This window comes from Salvelinus fontinalis, chromosome 6, assembly GCF_029448725.1.
Source record: "Salvelinus fontinalis isolate EN_2023a chromosome 6, ASM2944872v1, whole genome shotgun sequence".
Taxonomy (NCBI): Eukaryota; Metazoa; Chordata; class Actinopteri; order Salmoniformes; family Salmonidae; genus Salvelinus; species Salvelinus fontinalis.
Window position 1 is genome coordinate 11,406,730 of NC_074670.1, and position 20,628 is coordinate 11,427,357.

A 20,628-nucleotide genomic window follows, 5' to 3' on the forward strand; every position below is an offset into this window, starting at 1 on the left:
CGATAATGATCTACTTTGATCAATCAGTGTTGAAGTACTGAAACAAGATTAGGATATCAACCTAACCTACCTTGCCTCTGAGATAAGGAACGCAAATACACATGCTGTTATGAGTGTGGATCGGAGGCGAAGTCAGGTGCAGGAGAGCAGAGTGTAGTGAACAGGCGCAATATATTCCGGTTAAGAAAACAGCACAAAAATAACAATAAATGTGCCTAAAACACGGAACATAGACAGAAATAAATGCGCGTAATAAAGTCCACAATATCCAAATACCCATAACACAAAACAATCATACACAAAGACATGATGGGGAACAGAAAACCAGGTGTGCAGGGAACAAGAAAAAAATAAAATAAAATTGAACCAGGAAGGGCTCATTGAGATTTAAAATCTATTTTTCAAGAGCGTCCTGGCCAAGATAGGCAGCACCAAGTCATTACAAAAATTACAGACAAACAACATGAAAAACTACAAGTCATCTAGTAAAAACAATCAAATTCACAAGAGTATAACAAAAATCAAAAACAGCAAATTAAAAACATTGACAGGTCAGAGAATCAGTCTCAAGATCATTCATCAGTGATTTAAAAATACCAATCAGGACAAGTTCTTCCAGTTTAAAAGTATTTTGTAAGGCCACTGTACAAGACATGTCTGTGTGTCCTAATTATCCCTCTCTCACACACGCTACTGCCCTGGCCCCAATCCCAGGTCTCTAGGGGGTCAGTGCCAATCATCCTGGTGGGAACACACACACACACACACACACACACACACACACACACACACACACACACACACACACACACACACACACACACACACACACACACACACACACACACACACACACACACTCACACACACACACACACACAGAGGAGTTACCTCTGAGGGGAGGATATAACTGCTCTGTGTCATGTTCCAATAGCGTGTTTGTGATGTTATTGGAGTCTAGCAAGACGACAAGTGAACATTATGACATTTTAAAGGAAATATGGATTTTATTCCACTGCTAAACAAAACCAACGGTAAATATCCACACACAGCAGAACATACACAAGACGAGCAGTGTAGATTGTCAGTTATCTCAATCGGACAGATAGGACTATGTACAAAACCACAGACATACAAACACCTTGTTATCAGAATTCAAATTGTCCGGGTAACCTAGTTAAAGCACTTGGGAGAGAGAACGAGGGATGATAGAGAGAGAGAGAGAAGTGAGTCTCAGTGAGGGATCCTAAAAGGATTAGAGATCACTAATTATCTAGCACCTCTCTCTCTTTTCCTATTTCAATCTCTCTGTCGGCTGAGATTGTCAGAACACTGCATGTCCATTGGTTGATTCTCCAGACCGTCACAGAGGCTGGCGAATGGGGTGACAGTTTTGAAGGGTCAGTCTAATGTAGACTGCAGTAGGGGTGGGGTTGTGTGTGTGTCCTGGGTCTTAGAGCACTGAAAGGTCATGGCAGGATTTGGACTTCAGACGGAATGCCACGTTGGCATTGTTCTTGGCCACCATCTTGTCCAGGAAGCGTTTGGCCTTCTTGGGTATGCTGTCGCAGCGTGTGTGTGAGTGTGTGTGTCTGCGGCGGTCGTTGTTCTCCTTGGTGTCTCTGCGTAGTCGTAGCTGCTGTACAATGCCATGGAAGGCTGGCCAGACGTTGTGTTGCATTGCTGCTGACGTCTCGATGAACTTACAGTCAAACACTGCAGCGCACACACGGCCCTCTGGAGAGAATAACAGTCACAGTCAGATCGCTGCTGAGAAACTCATAAACACACCACCAAACACCATAGCTCACCCACAGCCCTCTGTAACATATAGTTGAAGTAGGAAGTTTACATACACCTTAGCCAAATACATATAAACTCAGTTTTTCACAATTCCTGACATTTAATTCTAGTAAAAATTCCCTGTCTTAGGTCAGTTAGGATCACCACTTTATTTTAAGAATGTGAAATGTCAGAATAATAGTAGAGAGAATTATTTATTTCAGCTTTTATTTCTTTCATCACGTTCCCAGTGGGTCAGAAGTTTACATACACTCAATTAGTATTTGCTAGCATTGCCTTTAAATTGTTTAACTTGGGTCAAACGTTTTGGGTAGCCTTCCACAAGCTTCACACAATAAGTTGGGTGAATTTTTGCCCATTCCTCCTGACAGAGCTGGTGTAACTGAGTCAGGTTTGTAGGCCTCCTTGCTCGCACACGCTTTTTCAGTTCTGCCCACACATTTTCTATAGGATTGAGGTCAGGGCTTTGTGATGACCACTCCAATACCTTGACGTTGTTGTCCTTAAGCCATTTTGCCACATCTTTGGAAGTATGCTTGCGGTCATTGTCCATTTGGAAGACCCATTTGCGACCAAGCTTTAACTTCCTGACTGATTTTATTTATTTTATTTTACCGTTATTTTACCAGGTAAGTTGACTGAGAACACGTTCTCATTTGCAGCAACGACCTGGGGAATAGTTACAGGGGAGAGGAGGGGGATGAATAAGCCAATTGTAAACTGGGGATTATTAGGTGACCATGATGGTTTGAGGGCCAGATTGGGAATTTAGCCAGGACACCGGGGTTAACACCCCTACTCTTACGATAAGTGCCATGGGATCTTTAATGACCTCAGAGAGTCAGGACACCCGTTTAACGTCCCATCCGAAAGACGGCACCCTATACAGGGCAGTGTCCCCAATCACTGCCCTGGGGCATTGGGATATTTTTTTTAGACCAGAGGAAAGAGTGCCTCCTACTGGCCCTCCAACACCACTTCCAGCAGCATCTGGTCTCCCATCCAGGGACTGACCAGGACCAACCCTGCTTAGCTTCAGAAGCAAGCCAGCAGTGGTATGCAGGGTGGTATGCTGATGTCTTGAGTTGTTGCTTCAATATATCAACATAATTTTCTTCACTCATGATGCCATCTATTTTGTGAAGTGCACCAGTCCCTCCTGCAGCAAAGCACCCCCACAACATGATGCTGCAACCCCCGTGCTTCACTGTTGGGATGGTGTTCTTCGGCTTGCAAGCCTCCCCCTTTAACCTTCAAACATAACGATGGTCATTATGGCCAAACAGTTCTATTTTTGTTTCATCAGACCAGAGGACATTTCTCCAAAAAGTATGATCTTTGTCCCCATGTGCAGTTGCAAACCGTAGTCTGGCTTTTTATGGGGGTTTTGGAGCAGTGGCTTCTTCCTTGCTGAGCAGCCTTTCACGTTATGTTGATATAGGACTTGTTTTACTGTGGATATAGAAACTTTTGTACCTGTTTCCTCCAGCATCTTCACAAGGTCCTTTGCTGTTGTTCTGGGATGGATTTGCACTTTTCGCACCAAAGTACGTTCATCTCTAGGAGACAGAACGCGTCTCCTTCCTGAGCGGTATGACGGCTGCGTGGTCCCATGGTGTTTATACTTGCGTACTATTGTTTGTACAGAGGAATGTGGTAATTTCAGGCATTTGGAAATTGCTCCCAAGGATGAACCAGACTTGTGGATGTCCACAATTTTTTTCTGAGGTCTTGGCTGATTTCTTTTGATTTTCCCATGATTTCAAGCAAAGAGGCACTGAGTTTGAAGGTAGGCCTTGAAATACATCCACAGGTACACCTCTAATTGACTCAAATAATGTCAATTAGCTTATCAGAAGATTCTAAAGCCATGACATAATTTTCTGGAATGTTCCAAGCTGTTTAAAGGCACAGTCAACTTACTGTGTGTAAACTTCTGACCCACTGAAATTGTGATACAGTGAATTATAAGTGAAATATAAAATGACTTGTGTCATGCACAAAGTAGATGTCCTAACCGACTTGCCAAAACTATAGTTTGTTAATTAACAAGAAATGTGTGGAGTGGTTGAAAAACAAGTTATAATGACTCCAACCTAAGTGTATGTAAACTTCCGACATCAACTGTATACACATGCGCAAGCAAGCACGCACACACACACACACACACACACACACACACACACACACACACACACACACACACACACACACACACACACACACACACACACACACACACACACACACACACACACACACACACACACACACACACACACACACACACACACCTGTGCCTCTAATCTCACCGTTAACTGACACTTCTCTGCGGCGGACCAAGTCACACTTGTTTCCCACCAGGATGATTGGCGTGTGGTGGGCAGGGCGGTGTTGGCGGAGGGATATACGTAGCTCTGAGGCTTGCAGGAAGGAGGACCGGTCAGTTATAGAGTAGACCAGCAGGTACGCATCGCCTGTCTGTATACACTGGTCCTGAGACGACCCTCCCTCATCCTGAAGGGAACACAAATAGAGACTACGTTAGAGCTGTGATATATAAACAAACTGTTAGAGTATGGCAAAAACACACACACAGCAAGACAGAGTTGAGACTAGGCCTACAGACTAGAGTTTCATCAAGTAACCATTAGAAGTTTCTCTCTTACCTCTGAGTCCCAGTTGTCCACTAGAGTGACTGTGGCTTTCTCTCCATCCACTGTGATAGTCCGCTCACACACCTCATCTGAAGAACAAACCAATCACTGTGTTAAGAACCACATTCACAACCAACATTTAGATTCATACAAATAGAATTGTTCAAGCATCTTACTTTTATATTGATGTAAGATGGATGCGTAAAAAGGAGCCCAAGTGGATGTTTCCCATTACGCACAAAAGCATTAAATACATCCATCACAAAGTCATAATATTGGCCTACGCTATAAAATATATTTTCCTTATTATCAAGCGCATTGTAATTCATTCACCTCCATAGAGCTCGCACTCGTCACTGTCCATGCTGTCTGCCGCTCCAGCGAAGATGCTGGCAATCGCGGTTTTACCGATCCCTCTGGCGCCCAGCAGCACCACGCGAAACGGTCTCGTGCTGCCGCCGGCATTCCCGGTAGACCCAGTGGAGATGACGGAGTCTGCGGAGTCTAAAGAGGCCCAGCTGTCGCGGCTCCCATCTGATTCCCCGGCGGAGTTCGTACAGGATTTGGAGCGGGACATGCACGCTGGAGACACGAGGCTGTCTGATAGGTGGCTCCCGGTATCACTGATGCTCCACCGGTGGAGTTGGTGCTGCAGCCTCAGACTATGTCGTCGCATGCTCAACAGCATGATGATAAGATAATAAAATAAATCAAACAAACTCGCCCTTTAAAATAAAGGTGCGCTGAAAAAACACCCTTGGACTGGACTATAAAACAAATAATGGAACAGATGAGAATCTCCAAAGTATTCTCAGAAAGTAAAAGTCCATAATTGAGTGAAATGGATGAAGACTGGATACAACCGAATGTCCAAACTCAGGAATAGGAATAAGAGTTCATCAAGAGCTACGAGCAAACGTCAGAAGTTGTCCCACATCAGTGGAAGTCAAGAGCTACGAACAAACGTCAGAAGTTGTCCCACATCAGTGGAAGTCACGCATCAGTGCAGGTAGACAGTTAAATCCTCGAGATGGGAAAGAAAGAGGCTGTTTGGTTGTTGAGGTCTCTGAACACTGTGAGCGCGTGTAATCCCGTAAATCGGTCTCTCTCTCTAATGTTATAATGGGATTTCTTCTGCGGCGAGATTTATATAAAGAAGGGCTCAGCGCGAGATAGGGTTTCCTTGACGTCAAGTCTGTGTCTCCTCCCTCACCCTTGTGCGTTCTCACGGCTCGGGACCAGTGGTGTTGAGGGGGTCTGGCCCTCCCACCCAGAGGCAGCAGTGGATAAGTGGAGATGTGTGTTTCCACATGTGTAGGCTACTGCCAATGTTTCTGATACTGTAGAGGCTGAGCAGGGACATATCATAACAGCCTGGTTTCATAGACTAGACATAACATAGTAAACGTAATTCCGGGATACCAAATTAGTATAGTAGTAGTATGATATGTTATGTTTGGTTTGGCTACATGGTTTCCTTTACATAACAATGGCTAACTGTGAACATGCATTAAGATCCAGGGTTAACACTTTCTCACAAAGCAACTGTTTTGATTATGCAGAAGTTGTTGATTCTCCTCTTCACATGTCTTTAGTGTCACACTGGGTGATGGACACTTCCCCAAAAATAACAGTAGAGCTCACATTAACATAATCACTGGTTACACACTGGTGCTGCAATGGAAAAAGGTCATAAAGAGCCATGTGTAACCGATGTGAAATGGCTAGCTAGTTAGCGGTGGTGCGCGCTAATAGCGTTTCAATCGGTGACGTCACTTGCTCTGAGACCTTGAAGTAGTGGTTCCCCTTGCTCTGCAAGGGCCGCGGCTTTTGTGGAGCGATGGGTAACGATGCTTCGTGGGTGACTGTTGTTGATGTGTGCAGAGGGTCCCTGGTTCGCGCCCGGGTCTGGGCGAGGGGACGGACTAAAGTTAAACTGTTACACATGCATTTGAGTGACAGAAGGCCCCAGTACATTCTCCTCTAGGCAGAGGCATGTGCCCCCTCAGATGTGTCCTGTTTTAAAAATAGGAATAATAAAAAAGATATGTTGTTGTTGTTTCTCTGTAATACTACTAGCCACATAGCAATTTTATGAAGTTGGCTTTAGCTAGCCTCAACTAACTACCTAGAGCCATTTCAGGCTATCAAGTTAGAGTAGCTACAGTGCATTTGGAAAGTATTCAGACCCCTTGACTTTTTTTAAATTACGTTACAGCCTTATTATAAAATTGATTACATTGTTTTTCCTCTCACCAATCTACACACAATGCCCCATAATGACAAAGCAAAAACAGGTTTTTAGAAATGTTTGCAAATGTATATAAAAAAAATGGAAACGTTCCATTTACGTAAGTATTCAGACCCTTTACTCAGTACTTTGCTGAAGTACGTTTGGCAGCGATTACAGCCTCAAGTCTTCTTGGGTACGACTCTACAAGCTTGACACACCTTTATTTGGGGAGTTTCTTCCATTCTTCTCTGCAGATCCTCTCAAGCTCTGTCAGGTTGGATGGGGAGTGTCGCTGCGCAGCTATTTTCAGGTCTCTCCAGAGATGTTTGATCGGGTTCAAGTCCGGGCTCTGGCTGGGCCACTCAAGGACATTCAGAGACTTGTCCCAAAGCCACTCATGCGTTTTCTTGGCTTTGTGCTTAGGGTCGTTGTCCTGTTCGAAGGTGAACTGTCGTCCCCAGTCTGAGGTCCTGAGCGCTCTGCAGCAGGTTTCGTCAAGGATCTCTCTGTACTTTGCTCCGTTCATCTTTGCCTCGATTCTGACTAGTCCCCCAGTCCCTGCCGCTGAAAAACATTCCCACAGCATGATGCTGCCACCACCATGCTTGACCGTAGGGATGGTGCCAGGTTTCCTCCAGACGTGACGCTTGGCATTCAGGCCAAAGAGTTCAATCTTGGTTTCGTCAGACCAGAGAATCTTGTTTCTCATGGTCTGAGAGTCCTTTAGGTGCCTTTTGGCAAACTCCAAGCAGGCTGTCTTGTGCCTTTACTGAGGCTTCCGTCTGGCCACTCTACCATAAAGGCCTGAGAGATGGTTGTCCCTCTGGAAGGTTCTCCCATCTCCACAGAGGAACTCTGGAGCTCTGTCAGAGTGACTTTCGGGTTCTTGGTCACCTCCCTGACCAAGGCCATTCTCCCCCGATTGTTCAGTTTGGCCGGGTGGCCAGCTCTAGGAAGAGTCCAAACTTCTTCCATTTTAGAATGATGAGGCCACTATGTTCTTGGGGACCTTCAGTGCTGTCTAGGAGCTCTACGAACAATTCCTTCGACCTCTTGACTTGGTTTTTGATCTGACATGCACTGTCAACTGTGGGACCAGAAAAGGCACAGGTGTGTGCATTTCCAAATCATGTCCAATCAATTGAATTTACCACAGGTGGACTCCAGTCAAGTTGTAGAAACATCTCAAGGATGATCATTGGAAACATGATGCACCTGAGTTCAATTTTGATACTCATAGCAAAGGGTCTGAATACTTCTGTAAATAAGGTATTTCTGTTTTTTATTTTGAATAAAGTAGCAAAAATGTCTAAAAAACTGTTTTCATTTGTCATTATGGGGTTTTGTGTGTTGACTGATGAGTTAAAAACATTATTTAATCCACTTTAGAATAAGGCTGAAATGTAACAAAATGTGGAAAAAGTCAAGGGGTCTGAACACTTTCCGAATGCACTGTAGCTTGTCTAACTAACAAGCCTGCTGGCAAGGTTGGTAAACTTTAGAAAAGAAAGACATTACTAAACGTAATTAATAGGACTCACATTCCTTTTAATCTTTTACCCAGATTTTAGCAGATAATCATTTGTTTCTTTAGTGCCCCCATTATCACAATTCCTCCTGAAGCAGGTCTATGTCTCCATTAACCTCTGACTGGTAAAGAAGCTGAATGAACAGATAGATTTAGAGGTCGCCTTAATGCAGTAGGCTTGCGGAAGACCTCGATTAATACCGCCAATGAGTAACAGTCACACTGGGCCAGGAGTAAAACCATGAGTGACACTGGGCCAGGAGTTACATCACGAGTCACACAGTCCTCTGATGTCCTCACCCAACCTATGCATTGGCATCTCTTTTCCTACCTAACAAACCAAAATAATGACAGTGGTAAGTCCACACAATCACACTTCCACATGCACATATCCACTCACACACTATTTCACAATTCAGGCACCAGTCCTGTCATCCACATGTATACTATTTACATTATGGGGCCAGGTTTCATTTCACATGTCTATAAGGTGTAGTAGTCCAGGGTTTCATTTCACATGTCTATAAGGTGCAGTAGTCCAGGGTTTCATTTCACATGTCTATAAGGTGCAGTAGTCCAGGGTTTCATTTCACATGTCTATAAGGTGCAGTAGTCCAGGGTTTCATTGCACATGTCTATAAGGTGCAGTAGTCCAGGGTTTCATGTCACATGTCTATAAGGTGCAGTAGTCCAGGGTTTCATTTCACATGTCTATAAGGTGCAGTAGTCCAGGGTTTCCCAAACTCCCCCCCCCCCCCCCCCGGGTGCACATTTAGGTTTTTGCCCCAGCACTACACAGCTGATTCAAATAACCAACTCATCACCAAGCTTTGATTATTTGAGTCAGCTGTGTAGTGCTGTGGCAAAAAACTAAATGTGCACCCATGTGGACCTAGTTTGGGAAACCGTGCAGTAGTCCAAACGGTTGTCACATCCCCAGGTCTCCTCAGGTAACAGCATGAAGGTTGGTTGGCTCACTGATCCTAACACTGTAATCTGGAGCTGTTCTAACTTGGGGTCAGGATCAATCAGATTCACCTGAGGACAGCCAGACCGACAGGCAGGCAGAGAGCAGAGATGAGGAGCGCTCACACACACACTGCTCTAGACAATGAAGGATGGCGCTGAGTTTCAAACCTATGCCTGTTCACCGAGTGTAGGATCTAGACCCGGGTGTAGCAGAAGGAAGGACCCGCCTACGTCTGGGTGGTGCAACAGGTATAATGTGCTGGTCTGACCTAGTGAATGGTACGTCGGACATTCATAGCGTTATGTCATAAGCCCAGCAGATGCAACAGACCCCAGGTGCTTGGCCCTGTACACTTGGTCCCCCAGTCCAGTCCTGCCCTGTACACTGGCACTCTCATGTCCACTGCTGTGGTGTCAGGTCCTGGGCAGAGAGGAGAGGCTGCTGTGGTATCAGGTCCTGGTCAGAGAGGAGAGGCTGCTGTGGTATCAGGTCCTGGTCAGAGAGGAGAGGCTGCTGTGGTATCAGGTCCTGGTCAGAGAGGAGAGGCTGCTGTGGTATCAGGTCCTGGTCAGAGAGGAGAGGCTGCTGTGGTATCAGGTCCTGGTCAGAGAGGAGAGGCTGCTGTGTATTAAACCCTCCTGATCTCATCTGATCTCATCGGATAAATCCCTGTTAAGTGCTAAAGCACCATCAGGGAGTGTGTGTGTGTGGGGGGCGGGGGCGGGGGGGGGGGGGGGGGGTGTAGCTGCTGTTGGAGTCCTGGCTGTTCAGCTCCCCGAGACAGCCGAGGGCCAAGGTAGGACTGCAAGTCTTGTTCTTGAACTTGGACAAAAACAACATATCTCCTCTCTCTCGGTACCCAGAGCAGCCGGTCCGGTCAGAGTCAGAGCAGCCAGTCCAGTCAGAGTCAGAGCAGCCGGTCCAGTCAGAGTCAGAGCAGCCAGTCCAGTCAGAGCAGCCAGTCCAGTCAGAGTCAGAGCAGCCGGTCCAGTCAGAGTCAGAGCAGTCAGTCCAGTCAGAGTCAGAGCAGCCGGTCCAGTCAGAGTCAGAGCAGCCGGTCCAGTCAGAGTCAGAGCAGCCGGTCCAGTCAGAGTCATAGCAGCCGGTCCAGTCAGAGTCAGAACATCCAGTCCAGTCCCAAACATGCCCTTTTATCTTCTGCTGCTAATGCTTGTTGTTTGCTATTAATATATTTTTGATGAATAGACACGACAGTAAAACGGTGAGTCTGTGGGCCCTGGATTAAAGCCTAGTGAAGGGATGTGCACTAATACACTATTGCAGTGATCTATACAGTTAATACCTCATCTCTATTCATACCTTTAACAATAAGCCTGGACTCACACACAGTCTACTTGTCTGTGAGTATGTGTGTGTGTGTGTGTGTGTGTGTGTGTGTGTGTGTGTGTCCTTGTGCGTGCGTGTTAGACACACAGGAGCGTTTCTAACATCTTTCCATTAGTGTGTGTCATGTCCTCAACAAAGATCACTGTCTGGATAGAGAGTGACTGTTTGACTCTTTTGTCTGCTGGACACGTGAAAAACAGCATGGTCTATAGAACCCACAATGCACTGTGTCTGAGGTGAGATGAGTCTCACGGCATCATGACGTGCTCTAAGCGGGAGTGCAAGGCTGAATGCGATCATGAGTTATACAGAGATGGTTGCTATGGTGATGCCATTTTGCAAAGAACTCTAGGTAGTACTTTAACTGTCTCTTCTCTCTGTATGGACGCAGATGTAGAGGAAGTGGTTTGGGAAACTGCGTTCGTATGATGAGTCATCTTGCCTGTGCCATGAAGACTCGAATCTCATGCATATACCGATACGGTCAAATATATTGGCAACCCTGTACTTTACAATGGAGTGCAATGGGGCAGAATGTTTTGTTTTCTCTTTCAAAACTGCTTGAATGGCTATTTTTACCCAGTATGCACCTGTAACTTACCACAGGTGAGATAAATTACACTTTCCTCAAACCAAAGTATTGAGAATTTGTAATAATACATGTAGTATTTTTTTTTACTTTGAACTGACAAATCTCAATTTCAGTTTCAATTATTATAATTGTTTAGGTCCTGTGAAATTGTTAATCAAACAATTACACGTGTGAACACTGAACGTTTTTCAATTTCAATTGATTTTAGAAGAAATGATAAATTGTGTAAAGGTGTCAATATATTTAGGCTTTAGCTCTGTAGGCTAATGGTCTTGAGGCTCGGGGATGAACTCGGTTCAATAATACCAAGTGGGTCACACCTACTTCCTCTGTCAAGAGTCTGGGCCTTTATGGCATAGGAGGTAGAGCATTTGCCCTGTAACTAAGTGCAGGGTTACTGGTTCAAGGCCCACTCCAGCAGTGTACCCTATATCACTACACTAAAAGGGAGAGCTGAATGCCATTCAGACCGAGTTATTACACAACCATCCTAGCTGACAAACACAGGGTGTGGGCCTGATCATTTGTGTTGTGTAATAATTATATTAATCGTGTTTCTGTTGAGGACAGGGCATGTCAGACAGACTCCATTCAATCTGCCATACAAATGAACCCACAGTGCCACACATACACAAACACAGACTAAATCATCTGAAACCAGGACAGTGGACACACTCTGATCCATAAATCCCACGCAGCTGCTTGGTGCTTCAGCAGACAAAGGACACACACATGCAGAAAAACACGAGCCAATCACCCAGCCTGAGACTGTCCTACATAAATTACAACTGACTACACACACACACCAAAGGACACACAATTCAAATGTGCAGACCTCTAGCAGCAGGAGATAAGAGGCTCTCCATCTCTACCAGTAGTAACTACAGTACTGAGGCTCTCCATCTCTACCAGTAGTAACTACAGTACTGAGGCTCCATCTCTACCAGTAGTAACTACAGTACTGAGGCTCTCCATCTCTACCAGTAGTAACTACAGTACTGAGGCTCTGCATCTCTACCAGTAGTAACTACAGTACTGAGGCTGCATCTCTACCAGTAGTAACTACAGTACTGAGGCTCTCCATCTCTACCAGTAGTAACTACAGTACTGAGGCTCTCCATCTCTACCAGTAGTAACTACAGTACTGAGGCTCTCCATCTCTACCAGTAGTAACTACAGTACTGAGGCTCCATCTCTACCAGTAGTAACTACAGTACTGAGGCTCTCCATCTCTACCAGTAGTAACTACAGTACTGAGGCTCTCCATCTCTACCAGTAGTAACTACAGTACTGAGCCTCTCCATCTCTACCAGTAGTAACTACAGTACTGAGGCTCCATCTCTACCAGTAGTAACTACAGTACTGAGGCTCTCCATCTCTACCAGTAGTAACTACAGTACTGAGGCTCTCCATCTCTACCAGTAGTAACTACAGTACTGAGGCTCTCCATCTCTACCAGTAGTAACTACAGTACTGAGGCTCCATCTCTACCAGTAGTAACTACAGTACTGAGGCTCTCCATCTCTACCAGTAGTAACTACAGTACTGAGGCTCTCCATCTCTACCAGTAGTAACTACAGTACTGAGGCTCTCCATCTCTACCAGTAGTAACTACAGTACTGAGGCTCTCCATCTCTACCAGTAGTAACTACAGTACTGAGGCTCTCCATCTCTACCAGTAGTAACTACAGTACTGAGGCTCCATCTCTACCAGTAGTAACTACAGTACTGAGGCTCTCCATCTCTACCAGTAGTAACTACAGTACTGAGGCTCCATCTCTACCAGTAGTAACTACAGTACTGAGGCTCCATCTCTACCAGTAGTAACTATAGTACTGAGGCTCTCCATCTCTACCAGTAGTAACTACAGTACTGAGGCTCTCCATCTCTACCAGTAGTAACTACAGTACTGAGGCTCCATCTCTACCAGTAGTAACTACAGTACTGAGGCTCTCCATCTCTACCAGTAGTAACTACAGTACTGAGGCTCCATCTCTACCAGTAGTAACTACAGTACTGAGGCTCTCCATCTCTACCAGTAGTAACTACAGTACTGAGGCTCCATCTATACCAGTAGTAACTACAGTACTGAGGCTCTCCATCTCTACCAGTAGTAACTACAGTACTGAGGCTCTCCATCTCTACCAGTAGTAACTACAGTACTGAGGCTCCATCTCTACCAGTAGTAACTACAGTACTGAGGCTCTCCATCTATACCAGTAGTAACTACAGTACTGAGGCTCCATCTCTACCAGTAGTAACTACAGTACTGAGGCTCTCCATCTCTACCAGTAGTAACTACAGTACTGAGGCTCCATCTCTACCAGTAGTAACTACAGTACTGAGGCTCTCCATCTCTACCAGTAGTAACTACAGTACTGAGGCTCTCCATCTCTACCAGTAGTAACTACAGTACTGAGGCTGCATCTCTACCAGTAGTAACTACAGTACTGAGGCTGCATCTCTACCAGTAGTAACTACAGTACTGAGGCTCCATCTCTACCAGTAGTAACTACAGTACTGAGGCTCTCAATCTCTACCAGTAGTAACTACAGTACTGAGGCTCTCCATCTATACCAGTAGTAACTACAGTACTGAGGCTCCATCTCTACCAGTAGTAACTACAGTACTGAGGTTCTCCATCTCTACCAGTAGTAACTACAGTACTGAGGTTCTCCATCTCTACCAGTAGTAACTACAGTACTGAGGCTCCATCTATACCAGTAGTAACTACAGTACTGAGGCCTCATCTCTACCAGTAGTAACTACAGTACTGAGGCTCTCCATCTCTACCAGTAGTAACTACAGTACTGAGGCTCTCCATCTCTACCAGTAGTAACTACAGTACTGAGGCTGCATCTCTACCAGTAGTAACTACAGTACTGAGGCTCCATCTCTACCAGTAGTAACTACAGTACTGAGGCTCTCAATCTCTACCAGTAGTAACTACAGTACTGAGGCTCTCCATCTATACCAGTAGTAACTACAGTACTGAGGCTCCATCTCTACCAGTAGTAACTACAGTACTGAGGTTCTCCATCTCTACCAGTAGTAACTACAGTACTGAGCTTCTCCATCTATACCAGTAGTAACTACAGTACTGAGGCTGCATCTCTACCAGTAGTAACTACAGTACTGAGGCTCTCTATCTCTACCAGTAGTAACTACAGTACTGAGGCTCTCCATCTCTACCAATAGTAACTACAGCACTGAGGCTCTCCATCTCTACCAGTAGTAACTACAGTACTGAGGCTCTCCATCTCTACCAGTAGTAACTACAGTACTGAGGCTCTCCATCTATACCAGTAGTAACTACAGTACTGAGGCTCTCCATCTCTACCAGTAGTAACTACAGTACTGAGGCTCTCCATCTCTACCAGTAGTAACTACAGTACTGAGGCTCTCCATCTATACCAGTAGTAACTACAGTACTGAGGCTCTCCATCTCTACCAGTAGTAACTACAGTACTGAGGCTCTCCATCTCTACCAGTAGTAACTACAGTACTGAGGCTCCATCTCTACCAGTAGTAACTACAGTACTGAGGCTCCATCTCTACCAGTAGTAACTACAGTACTGAGGCTCTCCATCTCTACCAGTAGTAACTACAGTACTGAGGCTCCATCTCTACCAGTAGTAACTACAGTACTGAGGCTCCATCTCTACCAGTAGTAACTATAGTACTGAGGCTCTCCATCTCTACCAGTAGTAACTACAGTACTGAGGCTCTCCATCTCTACCAGTAGTAACTACAGTACTGAGGCTCCATCTCTACCAGTAGTAACTACAGTACTGAGGCTCTCCATCTCTACCAGTAGTAACTACAGTACTGAGGCTCCATCTCTACCAGTAGTAACTACAGTACTGAGGCTCCATCTCTACCAGTAGTAACTACAGTACTGAGGCTCTCCATCTCTACCAGTAGTAACTACAGTACTGAGGCTCCATCTATACCAGTAGTAACTACAGTACTGAGGCTCTCCATCTCTACCAGTAGTAACTACAGTACTGAGGCTCCATCTCTACCAGTAGTAACTACAGTACTGAGGCTCTCCTTCTATACCAGTAGTAACTACAGTACTGAGGCTCCATCTCTACCAGTAGTAACTACAGTACTGAGGCTCTCCATCTCTACCAGTAGTAACTACAGTACTGAGGCTCCATCTCTACCAGTAGTAACTACAGTACTGAGGCTCTCCATCTCTACCAGTAGTAACTACAGTACTGAGGCTCTCCATCTCTACCAGTAGTAACTACAGTACTGAGGCTGCATCTCTACCAGTAGTAACTACAGTACTGAGGCTGCATCTCTACCAGTAGTAACTACAGTACTGAGGCTCCATCTCTACCAGTAGTAACTACAGTACTGAGGCTCTCAATCTCTACCAGTAGTAACTACAGTACTGAGGCTCTCCATCTATACCAGTAGTAACTACAGTACTGAGGCTCCATCTCTACCAGTAGTAACTACAGTACTGAGGTTCTCCATCTCTACCAGTAGTAACTACAGTACTGAGCTTCTCCATCTCTACCAGTAGTAACTACAGTACTGAGGCTCCATCTATACCAGTAGAAACTACAGTACTGAGGCCTCATCTCTACCAGTAGTAACTACAGTACTGAGGCTCTCCATCTCTACCAGTAGTAACTACAGTACTGAGGCTCTCCATCTCTACCAGTAGTAACTACAGTACTGAGGCTCTCCATCTCTACCAGTAGTAACTACAGTACTGAGGCTCTCCATCTCTACCAGTAGTAACTACAGTACTGAGGCTCTCCATCTATACCAGTAGTAACTACAGTACTGAGGCTCCATCTCTACCAGTAGTAACTACAGTACTGAGGCTCCATCTCTACCAGTAGTAGCTACAGTACTGAGGCTCCATCTCTACCAGTAGTAACTACAGTACTGACTCTCCATCTCTACCAGTAGTAACTACAGTACTGAGGCTCCATCTCTACCAGTAGTAACTACAGTACTGAGGCTCTCCATCTATACCAGTAGTAACTACAGGACTGAGGCTCTCCATCTCTACCAGTAGTAACTACAGTACTGAGGCTCTCCATCTCTACCAGTAGTAACTACAGTACTGAGGCTCCATCTCTACCAGTAGTAACTACAGTACTGAGGCTCTCCATCTCTACCAGTAGTAACTACAGTACTGAGGCTCTGCATCTCTACCAGTAGTAACTACAGTACTGAGGCTGCATCTCTACCAGTAGTAACTACAGTACTGAGGCTCTCCATCTCTACCAGTAGTAACTACAGTACTGAGGCTCTCCATCTCTACCAGTAGTAACTACAGTACTGAGGCTCTCCATCTCTACCAGTAGTAACTACAGTACTGAGGCTCCATCTCTACCAGTAGTAACTACAGTACTGAGGCTCTCCATCTCTACCAGTAGTAACTACAGTACTGAGGCTCTCCATCTCTACCAGTAGTAACTACAGTACTGAGGCTCTCCATCTCTACCAGTAGTAACTACAGTACTGAGGCTCCATCTCTACCAGTAGTAACTACAGTACTGAGGCTCTCCATCTCTACCAGTAGTAACTACAGTACTGAGGCTCTCCATCTCTACCAGTAGTAACTACAGTACTGAGGCTCTCCATCTCTACCAGTAGTAACTACAGTACTGAGGCTCCATCTCTACCAGTAGTAACTACAGTACTGAGGCTCTCCATCTCTACCAGTAGTAACTACAGTACTGAGACTCTCCATCTCTACCAGTAGTAACTACAGTACTGAGGTTCTCCATCTCTACCAGTAGTAACTACAGTACTGAGGCTCTCCATCTCTACCAGTAGTAACTACAGTACTGAGGCTCCATCTCTACCAGTAGTAACTACAGTACTGAGGCTCTCCATCTCTACCAGTAGTAACTACAGTACTGAGGCTCTCCATCTCTACCAGTAGTAACTACAGTACTGAGGCTCTCCATCTCTACCAGTAGTAACTACAGTACTGAGGCTCTCCATCTCTACCAGTAGTAACTACAGTACTGAGGCTCCATCTCTACCAGTAGTAACTACAGTACTGAGGCTCTCCATCTCTACCAGTAGTAACTACAGTACTGAGGCTCTCCATCTCTACCAGTAGTAACTACAGTACTGAGGCTCTCCATCTCTACCAGTAGTAACTGCAGTACTGAGGCTCCATCTCTACCAGTAGTAACTACAGTACTGAGGCTCTCCATCTCTACCAGTAGTAACTACAGTACTGAGGTTCTCCATCTCTACCAGTAGTAACTACAGTACTGAGGCTCTCCATCTATACCAGTAGTAACTACAGTACTGAGGCTCCATCTCTACCAGTAGTAACTACAGTACTGAGGTTCTCCATCTCTACCAGTAGTAACTACAGTACTGAGGCTCTCCATCTCTACCAGTAGTAACTACAGTACTGAGGCTCCATCTCTACCAGTAGTAACTACAGTACTGAGGCTCCATCTCTACCAGTAGTAACTATAGTACTGAGGCTCTCCATCTCTACCAGTAGTAACTACAGTACTGAGGCTCTCCATCTCTACCAGTAGTAACTACAGTACTGAGGCTCCATCTCTACCAGTAGTAACTACAGTACTGAGGCTCTCCATCTCTACCAGTAGTAACTACAGTACTGAGGCTCCATCTCTACCAGTAGTAACTACAGTACTGAGGCTCCATCTCTACCAGTAGTAACTACAGTACTGAGGCTCTCCATCTCTACCAGTAGTAACTACAGTACTGAGGCTCCATCTATACCAGTAGTAACTACAGTACTGAGGCTCTCCATCTCTACCAGTAGTAACTACAGTACTGAGGCTCTCCATCTCTACCAGTAGTAACTACAGTACTGAGGCTCCATCTCTACCAGTAGTAACTACAGTACTGAGGCTCTCCATCTATACCAGTAGTAACTACAGTACTGAGGCTCCATCTCTACCAGTAGTAACTACAGTACTGAGGCTCTCCATCTCTACCAGTAGTAACTACAGTACTGAGGCTCCATCTCTACCAGTAGTAACTACAGTACTGAGGCTCTCCATCTCTACCAGTAGTAACTACAGTACTGAGGCTGCATCTCTACCAGTAGTAACTACAGTACTGAGGCTGCATCTCTACCAGTAGTAACTACAGTACTGAGGCTCCATCTCTACCAGTAGTAACTACAGTACTGAGGCTCTCAATCTCTACCAGTAGTAACTACAGTACTGAGGCTCTCCATCTATACCAGTAGTAACTACAGTACTGAGGCTCCATCTCTACCAGTAGTAACTACAGTACTGAGGTTCTCCATCTCTACCAGTAGTAACTACAGTACTGAGCTTCTCCATCTCTACCAGTAGTAACTACAGTACTGAGGCTCCATCTATACCAGTAGTAACTACAGTACTGAGGCCTCATCTCTACCAGTAGTAACTACAGTACTGAGGCTCTCCATCTCTACCAGTAGTAACTACAGTACTGAGGCTCTCCATCTCTACCAGTAGTAACTACAGTACTGAGGCTGCATCTCTACCAGTAGTAACTACAGTACTGAGGCTCCATCTCTACCAGTAGTAACTACAGTACTGAGGCTCTCAATCTCTACCAGTAGTAACTACAGTACTGAGGCTCTCCATCTATACCAGTAGTAACTACAGTACTGAGGCTCCATCTCTACCAGTAGTAACTACAGTACTGAGGTTCTCCATCTCTACCAGTAGTAACTACAGTACTGAGCTTCTCCATCTATACCAGTAGTAACTACAGTACTGAGGCTGCATCTCTACCAGTAGTAACTACAGTACTGAGGCTCTCTATCTCTACCAGTAGTAACTACAGTACTGAGGCTCTCCATCTCTACCAATAGTAACTACAGCACTGAGGCTCTCCATCTCTACCAGTAGTAACTACAGTACTGAGGCTCTCCATCTCTACCAGTAGTAACTACAGTACTGAGGCTCCATCTCTACCAGTAGTAACTACAGTACTGAGGCTCTCCATCTCTACCAGTAGTAACTACAGTACTGAGGCTCTCCATCTCTACCAGTAGTAACTACAGTACTGAGGCTCTCCATCTATACCAGTAGTAACTACAGTACTGAGGCTCTCCATCTCTACCAGTAGTAACTACAGTACTGAGGCTCTCCATCTCTACCAGTAGTAACTACAGTACTGAGGCTCCATCTCTACCAGTAGTAACTACAGTACTGAGGCTCCATCTCTACCAGTAGTAACTACAGTACTGAGGCTCTCCATCTCTACCAGTAGTAACTACAGTACTGAGGCTCCATCTCTACCAGTAGTAACTACAGTACTGAGGCTCCATCTCTACCAGTAGTAACTATAGTACTGAGGCTCTCCATCTCTACCAGTAGTAACTACAGTACTGAGGCTCTCCATCTCTACCAGTAGTAACTACAGTACTGAGGCTCCATCTCTACCAGTAGTAACTACAGTACTGAGGCTCTCCATCTCTACCAGTAGTAACTACAGTACTGAGGCTCCATCTCTACCAGTAGTAACTACAGTACTGAGGCTCCATCTCTACCAGTAGTAACTACAGTACTGAGGCTCTCCATCTCTACCAGTAGTAACTACAGTACTGAGGCTCCATCTATACCAGTAGTAACTACAGTACTGAGGCTCTCCATCTCTACCAGTAGTAACTACAGTACTGAGGCTCCATCTCTACCAGTAGTAACTACAGTACTGAGGCTCTCCTTCTATACCAGTAGTAACTACAGTACTGAGGCTCCATCTCTACCAGTAGTAACTACAGTACTGAGGCTCTCCATCTCTACCAGTAGTAACTACAGTACTGAGGCTCCATCTCTACCAGTAGTAACTACAGTACTGAGGCTCTCCATCTCTACCAGTAGTAACTACAGTACTGAGGCTCTCCATCTCTACCAGTAGTAACTACAGTACTGAGGCTGCATCTCTACCAGTAGTAACTACAGTACTGAGGCTGCATCTCTACCAGTAGTAACTACAGTACTGAGGCTCCATCTCTACCAGTAGTAACTACAGTACTGAGGCTCTCAATCTCTACCAGTAGTAACTACAGTACTGAGGCTCTCCATCTATACCAGTAGTAACTACAGTACTGAGGCTCCATCTCTACCAGTAGTAACTACAGTACTGAGGTTCTCCATCTCTACCAGTAGTAACTACAGTACTGAGCTTCTCCATCTCTACCAGTAGTAACTACAGTACTGAGGCTCCATCTATACCAGTAGAAACTACAGTACTGAGGCCTCATCTCTACCAGTAGTAACTACAGTACTGAGGCTCTCCATCTCTACCAGTAGTAACTACAGTACTGAGGCTCCATCTCTACCAGTAGTAACTACAGTACTGAGGCTCCATCTCTACCAGTAGTAACTACAGTACTGAGGCTCTCCATCTCTACCAGTAGTAACTACAGTACTGAGTCTCTCCATCTCTACCAGTAGTAACTACAGTACTGAGGCTCTCCATCTCTACCAGTAGTAACTACAGTACTGAGGCTCCATCTCTACCAGTAGTAAC

General features: G+C 45.3%; 1 protein-coding gene across 1 annotated transcript; it reads right to left on the reverse strand.

Annotated features, from left to right (window-relative positions):
- Positions 1–845: 845 nt before the first annotated feature.
- On the reverse strand, positions 846–5,651 carry LOC129857032 (GTP-binding protein GEM-like). Its single transcript, XM_055924914.1, has 4 exons — positions 4,794–5,651; positions 4,473–4,549; positions 4,116–4,320; positions 846–1,737 (listed from the first exon to the last, which is right to left on the reverse strand). Exons 1-4 carry the CDS (start codon positions 5,146–5,148, stop codon positions 1,454–1,456), a joined length of 921 nt encoding a protein of 306 aa, XP_055780889.1. The 5' UTR covers positions 5,149–5,651; the 3' UTR covers positions 846–1,453.
- Between the last annotated feature and the right edge of the window lie 14,977 nt (positions 5,652–20,628).